The sequence below is a fragment of the Sciurus carolinensis genome, chromosome 13, assembly GCF_902686445.1.
Source record: "Sciurus carolinensis chromosome 13, mSciCar1.2, whole genome shotgun sequence".
Taxonomy (NCBI): Eukaryota; Metazoa; Chordata; class Mammalia; order Rodentia; family Sciuridae; genus Sciurus; species Sciurus carolinensis.
In genome coordinates this window covers 17128233-17152337 of record NC_062225.1, presented here as the reverse complement: position 1 = coordinate 17152337, position 24105 = coordinate 17128233, and the positions used below count along the sequence as shown (strand labels likewise).

Sequence of the window (24105 nt, the reverse complement as noted above, 5' to 3'; positions counted from 1 at the left end):
TAAGCATTTGATAAGGGATATTCAATCAGTAATACCTAATACAGTGTAAGTGCTGTGTAAGCAGTAGTTATGCTGTATTGTTTCAAGAATAATGACAGGCAAAAAGTCTATACACATTTATCAGATGCACTTCTGGGGAATATTTTTGAGCCAAGATTGGTTAAATCTGAATGTGGATATGGAGGGGCAACTATATGCTAAAATTTGCCATTTTAACCATTTTTAGTTTGGTGGCATTACTTAACATTCACAGTAATGTTCAGTGATAGCTCTTATTTCCAAAATTTTTCATCATTCCAAACAAGTTGGGTAATGATTAAGCAGTAATGTAACAGCTCCACCTTCCTGCCTGCCCCAAAACCCCTAGTAACCTACTTTTGAGTTTTATGGACTTTTGCCTATTCTAGATTATTTCATATAAGTAGGATCATACCATATTTGTCTTTTGTGTCTGGCTCATGTCTCAGTGTATTTTCAGGGTATTTTCATGTGTATTGTAGCGTGTCAGAACTTTAAACCTTTTTATGGATTAACAATAGTCCATTGCATATATTTATTATAGTGTGTGTATATACTACATTTTGTTTGTTCATCTGTCTATAGACACCTGGGTTGTTTTTGTCTTTTGACTGGTGTCAATAATGCAGTGAACACTGGTGTACAAGTATACTAGTGCCTACTTTCAGTTCCCTTGGGCATATACCTAGGAATAGAATTGTTGGGCTGTATGATAATTCTGTGCTTAGTTCTCTGAGGAACTACCAAACTGTTTTCAATTTATGGGGTTCCATTTTTTTTTTCCCCTGTATCTTTGTTAAACCCTTGCCTTTTTTTTTTTTTAAATAGTTATCCTGATGAGTGTGAATCAATCTCTCCTGGTTTTGGCTTGCATTTCCTAATTCCTAATGATGGTTGAACATCTTTTCACTTTGTGTTGTATTTTTAAAAAATATTTTTTTAGTTGTCAGTGGATTTTTATTTTATTTATTTATATGTAGTGCTGAGAATTGAACCTAGTTCCTCACACATGCCAGGCAAGCACTCTACCGTTGAGCCACAATCCCAGCCCTGTGTTGTATTTTTTTAAAATCAACTTGTCTTTTGTTAAATTCTAGAAATTTTTTATATATTCAGATTATTAAGTTCTTACCAGATATATAACTTCCAAATATTTTCTTCTATACAGTCTTTTCACCTTTTTTTTTTTTTTTGGAGTGCTGGGGATTGAACCCAGGGCCTTGTGCTTGCAAGGCAGACACTCTACCAACTGAGCTATATCCCCAGCCCTCTTTTCACTTTTTTGATGTCTGTTGATGAAGAAAAGTTTTTAATTTTTTTTAAAACAGGGTTCTTTTTTTTTTTTTAGTTGTTGATGGACCTTTATTTTATTCATTTATTTACATATGGTGCTGAGAATCGAACCCAGTGCTTCACACATGCAAGGCAAGTACTCTACCACTGAACCACAATCCCAGTCCAAAAGTTTTTAATTTTGATGAAGCCGATTTTATCTATTTTTCTTTTGTTTCTGGTGCTTTTGCTGTCATATCTGATCACCAAATCCCAGTTCATAAAAATTTACTCCTCTATTTTCTTCTGAGTTTTATGGGTTTTAACCTTATATTCTGTAAGTCCTTGATCCATTTTACTTTTTGTATATTGTGAGATATTTACCTTCGTTCTTTCACATGAGGAAATCCAATTATATCTTTACCAACTTTGAAGAAGCTTTTCTCTGTTGAATGACCTTGACCCTTGCCAGAAATGGTTATAGATTAATGGATTTATTAATTCTATTTCTTTAGTCTGTATATCTGTCCCTATGCTAGTACTACACTGTTTTGGTTGCTATACTTTGTACTAAGTTTTGAAACTGGTAAGTGTGAGTTTCTTCAGCTTTATTCTTCTTTTCAAGAGTGTTTGACTGTTTAGGGCCCCTTGCAATCCCATTTGAATTTGAGGACTGACCTTTTCATTTCTATTAAAAAAAAAAAAAGTTAATTGGAATTTTCATAGGGAGTGCATGAATCTGTAGATCGCTTAGGGTAATATTGACATCCTGAAAAATATTAGGTCTTCTTATCCATGAACACAGATAGATGTCTTTGCATTTATTTAAGTCTCTTTTGCAGTACTAGGGATTGAACCAGAGGCTTTGTGCATACCAGGCAAGCACTCTGCCACTGAACTACATCAGTTTTTAAATTTTGAAACATGGTCTCTAAAGTGTCTAGGCTGGATTAGAATTTGGGATTCTCAGCCTTCTGAACTGAGATTACTGGAATTACAGGTATGTGTCATCAAGCCTCACTATTTAAGTCTTTATTTTTTTTAGGTAATACTTTTTTTCAGGGTACAAGACTTTTACCTGCTTTGTTGAATTTATTTTGATACTTTATTCTTCTAGATGCTTTTATAAATGGAATTGCTTTTTAAATATTGTTTTGTGTTTGTGATTTTGTTTATAATTGTCTTAGTTTGCAAATTTGTGCTGATGGTGTAGCTCTTATAGTCACTCTAATGAGTTGCAGAAGCATCGCCAGTCATACATAATAGTAGTTCCACACTTTTATGTACTTTTAAATAGCTGTTGAACAAAAGTCCTGAATTATAATACCTGACTTTCTGTTTGATTCAAAAGTAATTGTGTTTTTGTTTGTTTGTTTGGGTTTTTTTTTTTTTTTTTTTTCTTTCACTGCAGGGTATTAAACCCAGGGTCTCACAAAAGTAAAGTTTTAACTTGATATTCTATTTTGTCATACTGACTTAAAAAGTATCTGACCCTTATAGTTCATCTGTAAAAAATGAGAAGTGTCATTCTTTTTTAAAATTACTTATCCACACAAAAATGCCTTTCGATAAGTAAAAGGTAGCATTTTAAAAACAGGGAATTTGGGCTGGGGATACGGCTCAGTTTGTAGAGTGCTTGCCTTGTAAGCACAAGGCCCTGAGTTCGCTCCCCAGTACCGCAAAACAAAACAAAACAAAACAAACAAACAAACAAACAAACAAAAACAGGGAATTTAAGTTAATTGGAATGTTAAAACCAAAAATATAAACATTGCTACCTTATATTCAGCCCATGTGTTGATCAGGCTAATGAATACTAACTGGAAACAGGAGAATCTTGCTTGGTTCTGTGACAAAAGATATTTCCCCTGTGTTTAAACATACTTATATAATCACTTATATAAATCTGATCTCCAGTGGCTTTTGACATGGCATTGCCCATATTTGTGATAAGTTGAAATTTTTAATGAAACACAGTTGTATCGTTAGAAAGGGAAAACAGTGATAGCATTTACTGAAGTGGAATTACTGTCAAAGTTTTAAAAAGTTCATATTGTTTTAACCATAAGCCATTATACATAAATCAGGACTGTCCAACAAAAGTATTTTGTTAGCTGTTCATAAGCTGAATTCTAGTGTAACAGATCAGTTAAATTATGGTACAAATAAAGTCACAAGAAAGACTTCTGTGATAAACAAGACTGTTCTGTAATCAATAAAGCAGTGACTATTACTCATTAGTAGCTTTTTTGAGATAAGATGTCAAGTCTGCCTTTCTGCCACTTTTTTTTTTCGCTTGAAGGTGGACATTTATTTTTTTACTTATTTATTTATATGTGGTGCTGAGAATTCAATCCATTGCTTCACCCTTGTTAGGCAAGCGCTCTACTGCTGAGCCACAACCCCAGCCCCTCTGCCACTTCTTCATGCCAATAAAGATCATTTTTGTTCCAGGCATGTACTTTATTCCAGGCATGTATTTATTGAGATAAATACTCCCATCAACTCCTTCTCTTCCAGGTGATGCCTTTGTTCTTGTTGGCATTTGTGTAAAAGAATCCAGTGACCTGACCTGTCTTCCTTCCACACAGACTGTGGAGTTTTGACCCAGTATTATGCTTGAGGTTTTTTTTTTTTTTTTTTTTTGTTACTGGGGAATTGAACCCAGGGTGTTTAATCACTGAACTACATTCCTAGCGCACACGCCCTGCCCCCCCTTTAAATATAAGTAGTGCCCATTTTTTTTTAACTTTTTTTTTTTTTTTAATGTGGTACTGAGGATTGAACCCACTGCCTCACATATGCTAGGCAAGCGCTCTACCAGTGAGCTACAACCCCAGGCCCCTAGCCTCTTTTTATTAATTTATTTTATGTGGTCCTGAGGATTGAACCCAGTGCCTCACACATGCTAGGTGAGCGCTCTGCCACTGAGCCACCGCCCCAGCTTCCTAGCATGTTTTTATATGTAGTTTGGAGACAAGGTCTTGGTGAGTTGCTGAGGCTGACTCTGAACTCAGTGATCCTCCTGCCCCAGCCTCCCGAGTAGCTGGTATTACAGACGTATGCCACCATGCTTGACCTTCTTAACAACACACATTTTTAATTTGTTCTTTTGTTGCTAGTTCTATGAAGGTTCCTGCTTAGAAGCTAGTTGTCCCACCTTCTCTGTAATCAATTTTTCTGATTGTTCATTGCTGGTGTATAAAACCACAGCTGACTTTGTGTGTTGGTCTTGCCTTACACAATCTAGGCGAGTACTCTTTGCTGAGCTATACCCTGTGTCAGCCTGAATACATTTGGTTTTTTAGCTCTACTATTTTATGGACTTTCTGAAATTTTCTCTGAATGGGATTAAGTCTTCTGCATGTATAGTTTGCCTCTTCTTTTTTTAAATTGTATGCCTTTTATTATTTTCTTATCAAATTACCATGGCTAGAACTGTAGTACTTCAAAATGGTGCTGAAAGTGGTATCCTTTTTGTATTCCTAATCTTATGGGAAAAACTTTCAGCCTATCACCTTTGAGTTTAATGTTAGCTATGGGGGTTTCCATATGACCTTTATCATGTGGAGGATATTATCCTTTATTCTTAGTTTTCTTGAGTTTTTTTTTTTTTATCATGGAAATGTTAACTATATTAAACTGCCTTTTTGTCTATTTTATGGCCTATTTAAAAATATAACTTTTGTGGACCTTGAGTAGTTTTATGATTAAAAAAAAAAAAACTGTTGGGCTAGGGTTGAGGCTCAGTGGTTAAGTGTCCCTGGTTCAATCTATGGTACCAAAACAAACAAATAAAACCCCCCCCAAAAACCTTACTTGCTGTATTATCATCTTTGGTGAGGATTGGAAGTTGGGTAGGAGAAAGGAATTTTAATAAATTAAAATTTCATAACACAAGGATTGGGTGGTATTCCAAACTGATGGATAAAAGGTAGATTATTTAATAGGTGTTGCTTGACCAATTAACTGCTAATGATCTTTTTAAAATGAGTATTGTAGTCTCTACTTAACAAAAATGTCAAATTTAAAAGTAATTTTAGAAAAACTAAAGGGCAATAGTGATAAATATCTCATGGATCTCAAATGAGAAAGACCTTTCTTAGTACATAATTGGCAAGATTAAACAAAGATTCTTTTTACTGTATAAAAATCAAAGTCTTGTTTCACAAACACATTAAAAATACACAAATAACAGTCTGGGAAGAATGCAGAAGAGCTGTAAATATCATTATGTTTAAGAACTCTTAAAAATTAGTGATGTACCTGGGCATGGTGGCACGTGCCTGTAATCCCAGCAGCTTGGGAGACTGAGTCGGGAGGATCAGCCTCAGCAACTTCGCGAGGCCATTAGCAACTCAGTGAGACCTTGTTTCTAAGTAAAATATAATAAAAAGGCCTGGGAATGTGGCTCAGTGATTAAGTACCCCTCGGTTCAATGCCTGGTATCAAAAAAAAAAAAAAAAAAATCAGTGACATAATCTTCTCTATGCCCTTTTAAAAAGGAGAATGAATAAAGTATGTTAATAGAGAATTTATACTATAAGTATCTGTTATTCTTTATAAAAATGGTCTTAGTAATTAGTGAAATATCATGTTACCTCAGTGGCACTTCTACCTACTAAATTAGCAAAAATTAAAGAAATGAAAAAAATCAGTTCTGAAGAATATATGTTCTTACTTAGGTATTTGATATTAAGTAGGGGAGAGTAAATTGATCTAAATTTTATGGAGAATTGACAGTATAGGAAAAACTCCAAATTTTTATATTCTTTGAACTAATTATCTAATTTCTAGGAATTTATCATAAGGAAATAATCTTGGTAACATAAATTTATGTATATTCCAATAAATACCACTTGCCAGGTAATGTTCTAGGTTCTAGTGTGGTGACCAAACCACAGAGCTTGTATCCTCGTGGAGCCTACAGTTTTAAGAGATAGACAAACATTTATAGAGACAATAAAAATGGTTGATTTGAGTCAATGCTGTGAAGGAACTAGTTTAGGAAGTTGTCGTAAATAACAATGAAGGGGATCTATTTCAATCAGAGAAGTGAACAGGAAGGCAGCTATCAGAAGTCAGCTCAATGCTCCACTGTTCTATGGAGATGGATCCCACTGCTGTTAATTTTGATTCAGTAGTTTGTATACTAGATGTCTCTCCTGTAGTTCCTCTTGAATTGTGAAAGATTAGATGGAAAGAATTCATCCATCAGCAGCTGAGTAAAATTAACCTGTCTCATGAAGTTAGACCCAGCTCCATTAGTGAGCAAACAGTCCTAGATAGATAAATTAGTCTCCTCAAAGACAGGAAGGACCAAAAAAGTGAGTCCGTGTAAATATTTGACTGCCCAGAACCAGAAATAACTGTTTTGGCACTTCTTGCTTTAATCCAAAAAGGTCAAAATGATTGGAAGACTCCATTTTTTATTGTCTGTATTTGTACTGAAAAACCAAGATAAAGTGAAACTTTAACTTTCTTCTGCCCTGGAATTTTCTGTTTTCTTGAGCTTGACTTAAGATACCTGTGTTAGCCTTTTGGCAGGCACTCTGGACCCATCCCTACCTCCCCTGGTAAGGTGTATGCAGGTGGCCTTGGGGGCTTTGTACTCCCTCTAAACCTGTCATGAGTTTTCTCTGCCAAATCAGAGTCACATTGAAAATGCTTTTTTTTTTTTTTTCTTTTCTCCCCCCCCCCCCCCCAGCCATTTTCTCTGACTCCATTCCCCTAGCTCTGGTTTCATTAGGACAGTTGATGAGGCATTTACCTGCCTTTGGAGGATAATACTTTGATTTGCCTATTTGTGTTGAATTTCTTCACCTTGACATTGAGAGTGTTGTACAGAAATCACATGTCAGTACCTACTGTTGGTGTTTGTTTTAAGTAAACAAACTCTACTAGTTCTATTAATGGCATCTTGGTTTTAGTCACTGACTGAACTATAATATATAATATGCAAGGGGAAAAGTGCTGTTGGAGAGGTAGGCAGGTGCCATATCACATTTGTGTGTGTGTATGTAGAGCAGAGAGAAATTTTGGGTATTTTCAAAATGTAATGGAAAGTAAAGGCATAAGGTGGTCAGTTTTGTATTTTAAAGTGATACTACCTCTGGTGACTGAATTCCATAGGAGGAAAAATGTGGAGGGGAACAAGAAGATTTGCCTTGAAAAGTAATGGTTTGGTAGTAGCAGTTGAAATGTAGAAAAATGGATGGATTGATGTGTGTGTGTGTGTGTGTGTGTGTGTGTGTGTGTGTGAGAGAGAGAGAGAGAGAGAGAGAGAGAGAGATTGATATATATATATAGCTATAGATATTAATTTAGAATCCGAAGTACACTTAGTCAACATATAGTCAGTAGTCATAGATGAGATCCAGTGTATGTCACAGATGAGATTTTCTGGGAGGAAGAGGACTTAGAATCAACTCCTGGGGAAGTCAGAGTAGAGAGAGGAAGACTGAAGGAGTTGGAGAAGGAACAACCAGTAACATAGAAGTCAAACTAAGGACAACGTGGTTTCTTGGAAGTCAAGAGAAAAGTATTTCCCAAAGATGGTGTGACTTAAGAGTGTCGTACTACAGATTTTATAAGAAGGAAGAATGGAAACAGATCATATAGTAAATAGTGGGGGTTAATTAAATTGTTATATTTCAACTGCTGCTTGCTTACCTGGCTTGACCACTTCTGTGCTTTATCAAGTTTCTGATGTAGTCTCCATTCAGTGAGACAGTTTCTGAAAATCTTAACATCTCTTGCAGAATCTAAGATGCCATTGCTTATGTCTCATCATTATTATCAGCTAAGAACAAGCACTGCCAACTAAATAGGCATAATGTTAGAATACCTGTGATTTGTGAAATGAATACCGATTTTGGATTCTTAAAATGTAAGATACTATAAATTGATAAAATACTATAATATAGCACCCCTCTCTTCCATATGATATTTGTCACCTGAATTGTAAGCATCCTGAAGACGCTTATTGTTTACTGCTAATTTCTTGTTGCTTGCAGCAGTACCTGGTGAATTGTAGGCCCAGTGAACAAATCCTAAATTTTAAGAAACTTAGACTATCTTTTAATATTCTTAAAAAAATGCAATTTTTCCTAGAAAAGATCAGGTAAAAAGGTGAAAAGAATTCAAGTAGGTGCCAGAACTAGCAAGTTTCAGGTTTGTACTTATATGTCATATATGTTCAGTGAGTTTATTCGTTTTGGAATTTTGACTTCATTACTGATTAATTTTAATGAGACCTTTCACAAAAGGTATTTATTGACCTTAAAGATTAGTAGGAATTTACAAAAGAAACTTTTTCTTCTCTAACTAGGTGAAAAACAATCAGTTATCCTACCATTTAACTGTCTTCATAATATTTTTTCATTTGACTTTGGGAGCACTGGGCAGAAACCACACTGTGTCAACACCTCTTTTGAGTAATAGGAATTTATAATAGGAAACTTGAAAACTACAAAAAAGTCCTTATATAATTTTGTAATTCAGAGGTAATTATAGTTTCATATATATCTACTGAAAAATATACACTTGAAATCATATTTTTCTATAGACTACTTTTTTTTTTTTTTTTTAACTTAATATACCAATTTTTTTCCCTGGGCCTCGTATAGTCCTAAAAAATAAGATGTGTGATAGTTGAGTACTCTTTATTACATTATGGCTAGAACATAATTGTGTGTGTACATGCATTCTGGACTTTGGAGTTTATGGAACTAAAGAGCCAGGGTGTGGACCTGGTTTATTCCCTGAAGAATTCAGGTTTTTTTTTTTTTTTTTTTTTTCCCCTGCCTTTTTGATTCCTTGTTGTGTAAAATACTTAGAGAATAGGGGCTGGGGCTCCAACTCAGTGTCAGAGGGCTTGTGTAGTATGTCTGAGGCACTGGGTTCAATCATTGGCACTACATGAAAACAAACAAAGGCATACTGTCTATCTACAACTACAAAAAAATAAAAAAATAAAAAAAAAATAAAAATACTTAGAGAATAGTCCATGGACCAGGGACTCTCTAGTGCATAATGGATCTGAAGTGTTTGCTTATTCTTCCCAGGGGGGTTACACATGGTAGAAAAGGGGGTATACCAGAAACCCCCTCTTTCCCTAGAAAAGTTTATTTCTGTTTTCTTAAAGGGAAGAGTGCATAGGTACCCATTGTTCTTAAGGTTTCTAAGGTTGATAAGATTTTTTTTTTTCTTCTTTTTCTGGTGAGGTACTGGAGTTTGAAGCTAGGGTCTCAGGCGTGCTAGGCAAGCACTAACCAAGTGCCTGTTTGCTAAGTTACCCAGGCTAACCTCAAATTTGTGATCCTATATGCCTCAACCTTCTAAGTAGCTGGGATTACAGGCATGCATCATGATGCCTGGGTCTGATATGAATTTTTAACTTTTGATGTCTGCTTGTTTTTTGTTATTTTTGAAGTTTTTGTCTTATGATAGGAATTGGAAAACATGAAATCATGAGTTGGTTGTTGTGACTGTGATCCCAGCAACTTGGGAGGCTAAGGCAGGAGGATCCCAAGTTCATGGTCATCTTCAGCAACTTACCAAGACTGTCTCAAAATAAGAATAAAAAGGGCAGTGATAAAATGCCCCTGGGTTTAATCCCTAGTACTTAAACAAACCAAAAAACAAAAAACCAAAAAAACATGGAATTGTTACTTTTAGAATATATGTGCATTTTTCAGGCAATTTTTTTTTTTTTTTTTTTTTTTTGCTGTGCTAGGGATTGAACCCAGGGCCTTGTGCTTGTGAGGCATGCACTCTACCAACTGAGCTATCTCCCCAGCCCTTTCAGACAATTTTTTAACCTTTTATGTGAAGGACAATAATGCTAATCTTGTTAGGGCAAATTTGGCCTTATGAAAAAGTTGTGTAATATTTAAAAATATGAAAAGTAAAACAATTCAATTTTTTTTCAGAAGTCAATGAAAGGATTCTATTTTGCAAAGCTCTACTATGAAGCTAAAGAATATGATCTTGCTAAAAAGTAAGTACCAAACTATAAACATACTTTTGTTTTCAAATATTAGTGCCTTAATACCTCATGGGTTTGAAATAGGAAGAAATGCTATAGAACATAATATTTTTATCTAGATGTATCCCTGAATAAGGCGTTCATCACTCTGTCAGATTTGTTAATTTGAGCCTAGAATATTTCCTGAAGGTTGCTATGTGTTTATATCTAGGGCAAGAATTTTTTTGACTTAAAATACTTTTCTAAAAATTGTCCTGAGTTAGAGTAAAAGAGGACTATGCCAGTATCTTTATTTTCTTCCTGGTTAAATATCTGATGCTTTATTTGGCTGGAAAAGAGCAATGAATACAAAACTAAACTCTGATTATGGAGCAGGAGAGGAACCTGTGTAAAGGATCTTTGACTCATTAGGTGGTTTTCTCATTAGGAAAGAAACTTGGTGATTCTGATTTCCTAATGTGGAGCTACTTGAAGCAGGAAGTTGGGAGGGAGGCAGCTAGTAAGCATTGCTGGGAAGAGGACAATGCTGATAAGAAAGGAAAATGATATTATCTTATCAGCGTTAGGACTATTAATCCTTGATCCTTGTTAATGTGAGACTTTTCCCTCTTGGTTTTCATCTTGGTTTAATTTCCATGATTTCAATGTTACTGAAACCTAGAAGATACTTGATTTAAGAAATGGAAATAACTTTTGTTTGGTAATATAGTTAGTAATTTTCTTTGGTTCAGCTTTAGCTGAGTATAGTAGAGATTATTTTCATGTTTATAGGGTACACAATTTTCTCTTAGTTGTCTGGGAAATAGTTAAGTATTTTGCATCATGATAACTTCATTATATTGACTTATTAATATGTAAAACTCTTTAATGTGTTACTAAAATGTAATTAAGGAAAAACAATTTATATGTTCTTTTTTTTTTTTTTTTTTTTTTTTTTTTTGCGGTACTGGGGATCGAACTCAGGGCCTTGTGCTTGTGAGGCAAGCACTCTACCAGCTGAGCTATCTCCCCAGCCCTATATGTTCATTTTTTATGTGTAGGTGCCACTAGAAAAAACATTTGGCATATGTAGCATTTAATGGTAAAATTAATATATATATTGTCTGTATGCTTGTTTTAAGTATTTATTTATATGAATACTTCTGAGTTATTGCATGTTCCACTCTAAATAAATAATGGTAGGCAATAATTGAATAACAATAAAAATACTTTAATCATTGCTTTGGTTTAGGATGTACTTACTTTTCAGTTGCCACTTAAGTACAAATGTTAAGCTTAATAATCTAAAGATTATTTAGTTTTGTATTTTTGAATTACTCTCTTAAAATAGATACATATCTACATATATTAATGTACAAGAGAGGGATCCCAAAGCTCACAGATTTCTGGGTCTTCTCTATGAAGCAGAAGAAAACACAGACAAAGCTGTTGAATGTTATAAGGTAATTATAGTATGAAAATAAAGCCTTTGTGCAGCCAAATACATGATGCCTAGAGTAATTTATATAATGAATAATTCATACATATTTTATGGATGTCATGAAAATAAGCATTGATATAATAGTATCTACCATCTTGTAATAGATTTAAAATTATTTTGGCCAAAAGTACACTAATTTAACATCTCTAAATTTTATTTTATCATGGTCAAAGATGGTGTTTTGGTGTGTTTTTTGAATTTGCCTGATATAATGATATAAACATACTTTTTGTTTAATTTCCATAAAATTCCAGGCCACTTTTAATTTTATTGATTTTGAAATAAGATATTGTCATCTAGGAATAAAAATTTTAATGAATGTAGTGATAATTTTTTAAATGTTTTTATGACACATACATGGAATTCATTATTTACTAATTTATTATTTCTTGTGTCAGCGTTCTGTGGAATTAAACCCAACACAAAAAGATCTTGTGTTGAAGATTGCAGAATTACTTTGTAAAAATGATGTTACTGATGGAAGAGCAAAATACTGGGTTGAAAGAGCAGCTAAACTTTTCCCAGGAAGTCCTGCAATTTATAAGTTAAAGGTAAAAAATTAAGGCAATCAAATATGTGAAAGGAGAAAACTAAGACACAACATTTCTAATATTTGGAGGCTAATTTACTTTTCAGTAGCAAGCCTTGAAGTGAGGAGGATGTGTTTCAAGATTTATATTTAAAAAGAATTGCTCTTAAAACCTTAGCATCTACTCTCTTACTAGGCACTGTTATGCATTGCAAATGATAAACCTCATTTACCCTTCTGGAATAATTAGTATTTTAGAGATTTTATAGTTTTGTAGTTAATGGTGGTACTAATATTTAAATTAGGCTGTCTGTAATCATATTTTTGCTTCATTAGGTGAAAATTAACTGCAAGTTGACACTTTACAGTTATTACAGAAGAGTTTTCTAATAACTATTATCTAAAAATGGAAACAATTGTCTGATGGGATAGTGAGGTTTTCAAGCAAAAGATTAAAGTTTCTCAGAAGTAATTACTAAATGTCATAGTTCTTTTTTTTTTTTTTTTCTTTTTTATTGTAAACAAATGGGATACATGTTGTTTCTCTGTCTGTACATGGCGCAAAGGCATACCATTTGTGTAATCATAAATTTACATGGGGTAATGTTGTTATGTCATAGTTCTTGCTGATTGTTATTCCTTATTGAGTAAAATATAGTTTACTAGGTAACTTTTCTGGAAAAAGTATTTCCAAATGTGTTTAGCAAACATCTTTTAAATATATGTTGTTATGTAGTATTAAATGTATACAATATTAAGGGAATCATAAATGTGTATTTCTTTTAATTGTCCCTCCCCTCTGCCATAACACGTTTTTGATAGAATTTTTAAAACTTTATTTTGAGTGGGCTGGGGATATAGCTCAGTTGGTGGAGTGCTTGCTTGCCTTGCAAGCACAAGGCCCTGGGTTCAATCCCCAGCACCACAAAACAACAACAACAACAAAAAAAACCCTTTATTTTGAAATTGATTTCTTAGTGATTGTTCTGGTTATGTTAAAAAATGTAAATGTGTGTGTGTTAATGTATATGTGCTATATTTATGCTATACACACACACACACACACACACACACACATACGTACATACTTAAAACATATAATCAATGGCCAGGGTTTGTGGGTTTTTTTTTTTGTTGTTTGTTTGTTTGTTTGTTTTTGGCAATTAAGGAAAGACTGAGTACAAGTTTGTGAAAATGGTCCAGAAAGTGGCAAGAGATTGATGGAGGAGATTGGAGAATGATGTACACAGCACTAATGGAGGGCTTGGTCTTTGTTAAGTAGAGGGAGCAGGGAGAAGATGAGTGCCAGTAGGGTTAAGTAAAATGGAATTTACATATGATGGCCTCACATTTTCTCAGTGAAGGGTAAATTGAGGTCTTCAGTTGAAAATGAGGGCTGAAAGATGATGAGGGAAAGTTCAGATTTAAAGTGATCTATTCAGAGAATGGAGAAAATGAGTCTTTTAGAGGTAAAATAGTATTTTATTCTATGCCGTACCCATTTGAGGTTTAAGAGAATGAAATTGAAATCAGCCTGGGTTATGATTACCCAAATTCAATATGCCCTACCCCCAGTTGTTCAACTGGTAGTCTGTTGATACAAAGAAAACAGTTGGTAGGGTTTTTCTAAGGAAAGATAGAGGGAGTTAAAAGGGTCTTCAAGAAAGCAGTAATATGAATACTAAGGGTTATTGCATTTTAGCTTGTTATAGAGAAGTAAGCTGTGTCTAATTGAACTTGGTGATATCCGTGTACTGAAGGGAGTTTCTCACATGGCTGAGGGATATATATGTGACAGTGAGGGTGTGTGGGCCCCCAGTGAGGTGGAAGAATAAGAAAGGGAGTGACCTGAATAGTATAAGCAGAATACAGTTTTGGGATGACTGAAGTTGAAATGAAGGACACTGTCATTGGATACGAGATGCTTAAAGAACTGAGCAGTGAAGCTACTGTGTATCTTGTATATTTCAATTGCTAATACCAATGACATTTGTTAGGGATAAAGAGTAGTTTATTCTGTTGCCCCAAATGAATATTATAAAAATTGTGGTGGGTTGGGGTGGGGTATGATTTGAAGGTGGCAATGGAGAGTGAGTACGCTAGGGGAGAAAGCTGTTATGGCAGAGAGATGTTAAGGGATGTTTTGACATGATACTCTGTATAGTTAAGGCCTCTAGGTGAAGCAGTGCTTTGAGAAGATGGAGAAGGCAGCAGAACAGTGGTAAACAGAGGGTGAGGGCTTGACTCAGACGAGGAGGTATAGAGTAATTTGAAGACAAGGGTGAGGATCCACTGGGGAGGCCTAGGCTCCTGCTGGTGACTGAGTTGTGCAGGAATGTAAGGCAGTATAGTCTTAGTAGTCTCATTTTCGTATGGGCAACCACAGTTACTGCAGTAATTCTGAATGCTTCTGTCTCTGTAAAGTTCTCAAATTTTAGCTTCTGGGAGCAGTTCTTTGAAGGGACTAATTTAAAGGTGTGTAGGATGGTGTTTTTGGTGGCAGCGGGAAGCCAGTCACAGTAGAATGTTGTGCATGTCCCATGACTTGTTTAAAATTGCACAGCTGTTTCTTGGAATTAATTGTTTTTCTCCCCAAATAGGAACAGCTTTTAGATTGTAAAGGTGAAGATGGATGGAATAAACTTTTTGACTTGATTCAGTCAGAACTTTATACAAGACCTGATGACATCCATGTGAATATCCGACTGGTGGAGCTGTATCGATCAAATAAAAGACTGAAGGATGCTGTAGCTCACTGTCATGAGGCAGAGAGGAACACAGCTTTGCGTTCAAGTTTAGACTGGAATTTGTGTGTTGTACAGACCCTTACGGTATGTAAAAACTTAGGTCTCTACCCTTTTTTGTTTTTGTGGTACTAGGGATTGAACTCAGGAGGGTTCTTCTGACTACATCTCCAGACATCCCTTCCCCATTCCCTTTTTAAAAAAGTTTGAACCAGGTCTTGCCAAGTTGCCTCCAACTTCCAGTCCCACTGCCTTAGCTTCCTGAGTAGCTAAGATTGCAGGCATGTGCCACTGTGCCTGGCTCTACACTTCTATATAGGCAACATATATTTCTTTGGACTCTAAACATTGCCTTTTAGCACTTAAATTTCTTTAATTGATGTAGAGCAACTATAAAATGAGATCTTTACTAGATCATTTCAATTCACAATGAATAGATTGAGGAATAAATATGACAAATACATTGTTTGTATTTTGATTTATAAGGCTCATTTAAGAAGCAATATATTTTCAGAAATGTGATTAGGAATGTGTCAGGGAATTTGCGAAAATAAATTATGGTCAGTTTCTTAAAATTTGATAAAATTTTGTGACTTTGACTATACTGTTCTTCTTACAAAATAGGAATATCTGGAATCTTTACAGTGTTTGGAGTCTGATAAAAATGACTGGCGAACAACCAATAAAGACTTACTTCTGGCCTATGCTAACCTTATGCTACTTACACTTTCCACCAGAGATGTTCAGGAAAGTAGAGAATTACTGGAAAGGTACGTTGACTTTGAGGAGAATATTTTAGCATAAATTACACATTTTATTTTTGCAGTAATTGTTTCCTTAGTTTAAACTTCTTTCATAGCATCATTATTTCTATAATATACCCAGGAATTATAGTTAATACATTGTAAAACTTGGAGAGAAAATTATTTTGACATCTTTTATGGGAATAATTAGTTGTGTATAACTTAATTTATTTTTACTGTACTGGAGATTGAATCCAGGGCCTCATGCATGCTGGGCAAGTGTTCTACCACTGAACTACATCTCAGCCCTTTTTTATTTGGAGACAAGTTTTTGCTAAGTTGTCCAGGTTGATATCCAACTTGAATCTTCCTGCTTTAGCTTCCCAAATAGATAGGATGACTTTTGATTTTTAGAGAGTTCTGATAGTTCAGTTTTGATTAAAATTAGCCTTATTCAGTTCTGGCGTAATGAGTCAAGCCTTAAAATGAGTGTTCTAATTGGTATACTACATTTTATTTTGTATAAATGGGACTTTTTTTTTTTTTTTTAAATGATGATAGTTATTGAACCCTGGGGCTCTTAACCACTGAGCCACATACCTGGCCTTTTTATTTATTTTTTTAATTTTGATACAGGGTCTCACTTAGTTGCTTAGGGCCTCACTAAGTTGTTGAGGCTGGTTTTGAACTCAGGATCCTCCAGTCTCAGCCTCCCAAGCTGCTGGGATTACAGGTTTGCACCTGGCCACTAGTTCCTTTTTTTTTTAAAATATGTGTGTGTGTGTGTGTGTGTGTGTGTGTGTGTGTGTGTGTATTTTTTTTTTTTTTTTAGTTGTAGGTGGACACAGTACCTTATTTTATTTTTACATGGTGCTGAGGATTGAACTCAGGACCTCACACATTCCTGGCAAGTGCTCTACCACTGAGCCACAACTCCAGTTCCCTGAATTTTTTAAGTATAAGAAATATGCAGGATAAAAATAAGCACTAGATGCTTCATAACTTATAAACTAGAGAATAAGGATTATTAGGAGTCTGAATGTGGAAGATGAGGCTTGACAAACTTTTATTAAATTTATTTTAAATTAAAAATGAAAATGATTCATAATTCAGTAGGTATGGACTACTGTTCACATTTTAACATTGCAGGTTTGATAATGCTCTTCAATCTGTGAAATCCTCTGTGGGTGGAAATGATGAACTGTCAGTTACTTTCTTAGAAATGAAAGGACATTTCTACCTGCATGCTGGTTCTCTGCTTTTGAAGATGGGTCAGCATAGTGATATACAGTGGCGAGCTCTCTCTGAACTGGCTGCATTGTGCTATCTCATAGCATTTCAGGTAAGTCTTTTCCAGATTTCTGAGTCTGATAAAAATAACTGACATTTCAGCATGGAGGTGTGCTCTGATATGCAATGAATATATGTGAATATATTTGTAGAATTAAAGTTAGAATGAAGTTAGTTTGCTAGGTTGAACATAACAACATATATACATGTATTAATGGTGAGGCTGGTGAATCAGGTATTTTGACACATTGCTTTTGACAGTCTACTTTGCCGTGGCTTACTCAAAGACTAGTTTGCATTGCCATTTCTGGGAACATATAATAAAGACATAATTTCAGATATGGATAAATTTTTATTCAAAAAGATACATATAACAAAGACCCAACAAGAAGGCAAATTTGGGGGTGTGATTAAGGTATGATAGAAGGTGGTGATTACCATTTGAACATGTTAATTGAAAAGTATAGACATAAAATATAACATGACATATATGTTAAAATATAACATATATGACTTTTATGCTTCTTTGGAAGCATAAAAGTTTTCCTTATACATAGAGCTTGACAGGAAGGAAATATGCCTCATTTTTAGATGATGGGATGCTGGCTAAAACCCCTTTTCCAACATTTTTTTCTCATTTTAGTGTTTTCTTTAATGAACTCTTTTACTTCTGAAATGAAAAGGAATTAGCAATCTTAAAAAAAAAAGGGGGGGCATTAAACCTGGTTTATTAAAAATGATTGTTAAGTTGGGCATGGTGGCACATGTCTTTAATCCCAGCAGCTTGGGAGGCTGAGGCAGGAGGATCAGACTTCAAAGCCAGCCTCAGCAAAAGTGAGGCACTAAGTAACTTGGTGAGACACTGTCTCTAAATAAAGTACAAAACAGCGCTGGGGATGTGGCTCAGTGGTCGAGTGCCCCTGAGTTCAATCCCTGGTACCAAAAAAAAAAAAAGATAGCATGAGAGAGTCCTTTTTTTTTTTTTTTGGCTTGGGGGAGAAAAGAAGTTTCCTCTGTCTAGTTCATGTTATAATTAATGTGTGGACCTTTTTATAATGATATTCAGCTCACAGTGTTATGTGCTAGTCAATAGAAGGAATAGAAGGAATGTATTAAGTACTGAAAATGAGTATAAAGGCATTGAGGATCACTAATACGTGTAAATATCAAAAGTTTATTTTAATTTTATTTTTTGTACTGGGGATTCAACACAGGGGCACTTAACCACTGAGCCATATCCTCAGCACAGCCTTTTTTATATTTTATTTTGAGACAGGGTCTCACTAAGTTTCTTGGGCCTTGCTAAATTGTTGAGTCTCTTCAAACTTGCAGTCTCCTAACCTCTGGAATTGCCGGCTGTGCCTCTGTGTTGAACTTGAATGTGCTTTTATTAGAAATTTTCTAGAAGTCCTCTTTGTCTGTATCTCTTACAGATTATGAATTCCTTGCTCTCAGTTTTTTGCCATGTTTTTCAGTGAATTTTACCCATTAATTGTTCATTATCAAAAAAAGTATAGTATGAGAGGAAAGAACATGTAACTGTTAGGAATATAAGTACTACTGAATTTTTATTTCTTAAATTGTCAGGTCCCAAGACCAAAGATTAAATTAATAAAAGGAGAAGCTGGACAGAATTTACTGGAAATGATGGCCCATGATCGTCTCAGCCAATCAGGTAATAGTAATTTTTTTTGGGGGGGGGGGCGGTATTGGAGATTGAACCCAGGGCCCTGTGCACTCTACCAGCTGAGCTATATCCCCAGCCCAATAGTAATGTTTTAACTGATTTAATTAAAAAGAAAAAGATAAATTTCCTCATTAGGGTACATCTTGTGTTATGTTATTTGTGTCCAGGAGATAGTTTGTCATAATTTTACTTGTTTCTTTTTGCCATATAAGGATAATAAGAATAGGGACTATAAAAGGGACAAATACTTGAAATTATTCTCTATAGAGGAAACTCCTTGACCTTTCACTAATCTAGCTTCTAGAGCATTCATCTGTTTGAGATTACTTCTCAAGTAAGTGTAATTATTCATTTGCCGAACATTTAACACCAGGTACTTATAAAATACTGCTATGGGGAACGTAAACATGAAGATATGGATCTGTATCTTAAAAGAGCTGAGAACTTAGGAAACTAAAAGAGATGTAGTTACATTTTCTTAGGCTCTGGGAATTTGTAGGTGTATTTCCAGTATATTAGGGTAGCTAGTGAAGAAACATCAGACTTAACACAGGGAGCAATTTTTTAAAAAATTAAAAAAAAAATTAAAAAAATTTTTAGTTGTAGATGGTTACAACATCTTTATTTTATTTATTTATTTTTATGTGTTGCTAAGGATTGAACCCAGTGCCTCACACATGTGAGGCAAGTACTCTGCTACTGATATACAACCCCAGCCCCATAGAGAGCAATTTGGATATAAAATTGAGTGAACCTTGTAAAGAGCAAGAAGTAATATTAAATCAAAGTTGCCATGAGCTTTGGTCTATACTTAAGCTGTCACTTGAAACTTACATTTCTCTTATCTCATAGTTTTTTTTTATTTTAATATTTTCTTAGTTGTTGATGGATCTTTATTTTGTGTATTTTGTGTATTTATATGCTTTTAAGTATGGTCTAAGAGCTATGCAACTTTCATCACAATTAATTTTAGGACATTTTCATCACCCCATAAAGAAACACTATACCCACTGGAAGTCACTCTTGTTTACCCCAGTCCCCTCAAGCCTTAGACAATCATTAATCTGCTTCTGTCTCTTTCAGTTTGCCTATTCTGAATGTTTCATATAAATGGAATTATATTATATGTTTTTTTGGTAATTGGCTTATTTCACTATGCATTATTTTCAGAGTTAATCCATGTTGGAGCTAAATCCAAGAAGTGTTTTTAAAATAGATTCTCTACCCAAAACTTATGAAATAAAAACATTTCCGGTAGTGGGTGCTGGAAAGAAATACTGTTTAAGAGGAGGATTCTGGGATTGGGGAATAGCTCAGTTGGTAGAGTGCTTGCCTTGCATGCACAAGACCTTGGGTTCAATCCCTGGCACCACAAGTGGGGAAAAAAAAGAGGATGATTTTGGTTAGCCAGATGTAGAAATCAGCATATCAAATCTGAGGATTAGAGATTGCTTCTTGTCCTGTGCCCACTTAAATCCTATACTTTTTGTCTAAAATGCAAATACTTTGGGTATTTTCCATACACATTTCTGTCTTTCTTTTTTTTTTTTTTGGGGTGCTGGGGACCGAACCCAGGGCCTTGTGCTTGCAAGGCAAGCACTCTACCGACTGAGCTATCTCCCCAGCCCCTTTCTTTTTTCTTTCCTTTTATTTTGTTATGTTCTTTTTATTCTTTTTATGTATTGTCTTGTTATGTATTTTCCTTTTATTGGAAAGTGAGGTCTGAGATAACCATTTTAATTCCTCCTTGGGTATATGAATGAAACGTTGAGATCTGCGAGTAAATAGTGTGTATTTCATTGTAAAATGGTGAAAATAACTTAATTTGTTTTTCAGGGCACATGTTGCTAAACTTAAGTCGTGGCAAGCAAGATTTTTTAAAGGAGGTTGTGGAATCTTTTGCTAATAAAAGTGGGCAGTCTGCCCTGTATGATGCTCTGTTTTCTAGTCAGTCACCTAAGGATAAATCTTTCCTTGGTAGTGATGATATTGGAAACATTGATGTACAAGCCCCAGAGCCTGGTAATTTGGCTAGATATGATGTTGGTAAGTTGTATCTTTCATAGGCAATATTTTACATCTTAATCCTTTATATATTAGGAGGAAAATAAATTACCATAATATCTTTACCTAGAAATAATGTTTAGATTTGTTTTTCCTTAGGGGTTGGAGGGCATATATTTTTCTTTGAATAGTTGGTTATACTACTTGTATTGCTTATTTCATGAATTTTTCCCCATAGTATCTAATATTAAAACTTTAATATTTTTAATGGCAGCATAATCTTTTTTATGAGTTTTATTTTGCTTACTATTGTTGGGTATCCAAGTTGTCTCCAGTTTATTTTCACTTTAAAAAATACTGTGATTGAGTAAAGTATCTGCCTTTAAAATTATTTCCACAGAGATTTCTAAAAACAAAATTACTGAGACAAAAAGATGACCATCTTAAGTCTCTTGTAAGTTGCCAAAATGCTAGAAAGGTTGTACCTCCATTCTTTTAGAAGCCCATAAACTTTTCAGTAGTGAATTTCTTGCAGAAGGAAAGATCTCTTTACTACACTACTGGATAAATATAGTAGTATTCTTTGTAAGGACTCTTTACTGGAAGGGAAATCTATTGTTTTAAGATTACTGATTAGATTGGCATTCTTTGTTTGACTTCTGTCAGTAGACTTTGTTTTATTGTTTTATGGCAGGTCTCATGTTAGCCCAAAGAGAACTTCCTCAGTCAGAACTGATTTATTAAAATTTTTATTTACAAAGTGTGAATGCATTTGATAAAGAACATGAGATTTTGCTTAGGACAGATTTGCCCCCCATCTCTGACACAGAAAAGGATTTGTAATTAAGAAACATTTTATATTAGTTGTTTATATTATTTGCAAAACTAATGGCATAAACAAAATTTCCAAAACCTCAGGCCATTTCTTTTTTTCCTTTTTTTAAGGTGCTGTTCGAGCACACAATGGTAGTCTTCAGCACCTTACCTGGCTTGGCTTGCAGTGGAATTCACTGCCTACTTTACCTGCAATTCGAAAATGGCTGAAACAGCTTTTTCATCATTTGCCTCAAGAAACCGCAAGACTTGAAACAAATGCACCTGAATCAATATGTATTTTAGATCTTGAAGTAAGCAAAGAATTTAACAAATTAAATATTTTGAGTTTCATTTAATTTTTTCCTAATGGAACTTAATTTGTTTAAAAAACAAAACAGGTATTTTTACTTGGAGTAATATATACCAGCCACTTACAGTTGAAGGAGAAGTGTAATTCTCACTACAGCTCCTATCAGCCACTGTGCTTGCCACTTCCTGTGTGTAAACAACTTTGTACAGAAAGACAAAAATCTTGGTGGGATGCAGTCTGTAACTTGATTCACAGAAAAGCAATGTAAGTAATAAAACAAAGATATATTTTTTAACTTCAGTTTTATAAGAGACTTCATTTAATTCTCATGAGGATTTAACATGTAATATGACAGTTAACTTACAATGTTAGCTTTCAACTATGTGTCTTTAAAGCAATTTTATTAAATAAAACTTTTTTTAGACCTGGAACCTCAGCAAAATTACGACTTCTAGTTCAGCATGAAATAAATACTCTAAGAGCTCAGGAAAAACATGGCCTCCAACCTGCTCTGCTTGTGCACTGGGCAAAATGCCTTCAGAAAACAGTGAGTCACATTTAAGTGTAAACTTTTTTTTAAAGAACATTGTCTTAATTTTGAAAAACCAAGAATACTAGTTTGTTAATATTAATGCCAGTTCAAGTGTTTCTTAATTTTGCTACAAATGAGTTTATGTAGTTAAATAAACATAAGCACTTAGAATAATCCATAGTATTGTTATATAAGTATGTGTTTATTATTATTACTTAATAATTATGATATACATACATATATATATAAATATATATATATATATATATATATATATTTTTTTTTTTTTTGGTACCAGGAATTGAATCCAGAGGTGCTTCATCACTGAGCCACATCCCCAGCTCTTCTTTTATATTTTTTTTAGACACAGGGTCTTTTTGAGTTGCTTAGGGCCTTACTAAATTACTGATTCTGACTTTGAATTGGCGATCCTCCTGCCTTAGTCTCCCGAGCTGCTGGGATTACAGGTGCATGCCACCATACCCGGCAAGGTATGATAATTATCATCCAGCTTGTAAATTCTTTTACACATTGGTTAGCTTAAGGCTTTATAGGTAAGGGCATTATAGCTCTTTATAATTATTTGAGATCTTTTCTGAGTCAAGAGTGGATGTTGATGGATAGTTCTTTGACCAAACTCTTGACACTTTCAAACAGATTTTGGCTATCTAAAAATGACAACCCTACAGATTAGGCTGCCTCATTTGTTAGTATCACCAAAAGTGTTTAGAAGTTGATTCTTACAGGGCATAATAGCACACATCTGTAATCCCAGAAGTGACTTGGGAGGCTGAGGCAGGAGGATCACAAGTTCAAAGCCAGCCTCAGCAACTTAGTGAGGCCCTAAGCAACCTAGGGAGACCCTATCTCAGAATCAGAAATAAAAATGGCCTGGGATATAGCTCAGTGAGTAAGTACCTCTGTGTTTAGTGCTTAGTGTCCCCCCCCCAAAAAAAAAAAAAAAAGTTGAATCAATATTGGACTGTTCTCTGGTATATACTCAGAATACTTGAGATTTATTTTCATTTTGACTTAAAGTTTTAACCAGTTCTTAGGATTTGTAAATGAACATTTAGATTTGATCATATTTATTTGTTAAAGTTGTATGCTTCTAACTTTCTATTTTAGGGCAGCAGTCTTAATTCTTTTTATGATCAGAGGGAATACATAAGCAGAAGTGTTCATTATTGGAAGAAAGTTTTACCATTATTGAAGACAATTAAAAAGAAGAGCAGTATTCCTGAACCTACTGATCCTCTGTTTAAACATTTTCATAGTGTGGACATTCAGGTAACTGAGAATCCCCTGGCAAATTAACTATGTTTGCAGTTGATAAACAAAGAGATAAGAGATATTAACTGCTGAAATACATTGCTATTTAATGATGTGGTTGCTTTCATAATCTCCTAGCTGACATAAAATAGCACATGAAAGAGTAATAAAGATCATTTGGGTTCAATATGCTGAATAGAAGCAATTTGACTAAAAACTACTAAATGCGTTTAGGTATCTGAAGTTGGTGAATATGAAGAAGATGCACACATAACTTTTGCTATATTGGATGCGGTTAATGGAAATATAGAAGATGCTATGACTGCTTTTGAATCTATAAAAAGTGTTGTTTCTTACTGGAATCTTGCACTGGTAAGTAAATGTACTTGAATTAAGAGTTTTTTGTTTTTAAAGTCTAA

The 24105-nt window shown here is 34.5% G+C and overlaps 1 protein-coding gene across 3 annotated transcripts in view; it reads left to right on the top strand.

Moving 5' to 3' along the window:
- Nucleotides 1-24105, top strand: part of LOC124962933 (E3 SUMO-protein ligase RanBP2) — a 64263-nt gene that overhangs the window by 6000 nt on the left and 34158 nt on the right. For 2 of the 3 annotated variants that reach the window (XM_047522168.1, XM_047522170.1), the window contains exons 2-14: nt 10224-10291; nt 11610-11721; nt 12158-12310; nt 14889-15119; nt 15657-15802; nt 16925-17117; nt 18653-18740; nt 20589-20798; nt 21702-21883; nt 21971-22146; nt 22306-22429; nt 23543-23704; nt 23921-24058. In XM_047522168.1, coding sequence (XP_047378124.1) covers nt 10224-10291; nt 11610-11721; nt 12158-12310; nt 14889-15119; nt 15657-15802; nt 16925-17117; nt 18653-18740; nt 20589-20798; nt 21702-21883; nt 21971-22146; nt 22306-22429; nt 23543-23704; nt 23921-24058 — 1983 coding nt within the window. The remainder of the gene's footprint in view (nt 1-10223; nt 10292-11609; nt 11722-12157; nt 12311-14888; nt 15120-15656; nt 15803-16924; nt 17118-18652; nt 18741-20588; nt 20799-21701; nt 21884-21970; nt 22147-22305; nt 22430-23542; nt 23705-23920; nt 24059-24105) is intronic. The other variant, XM_047522169.1, reaches the window with a different exon arrangement.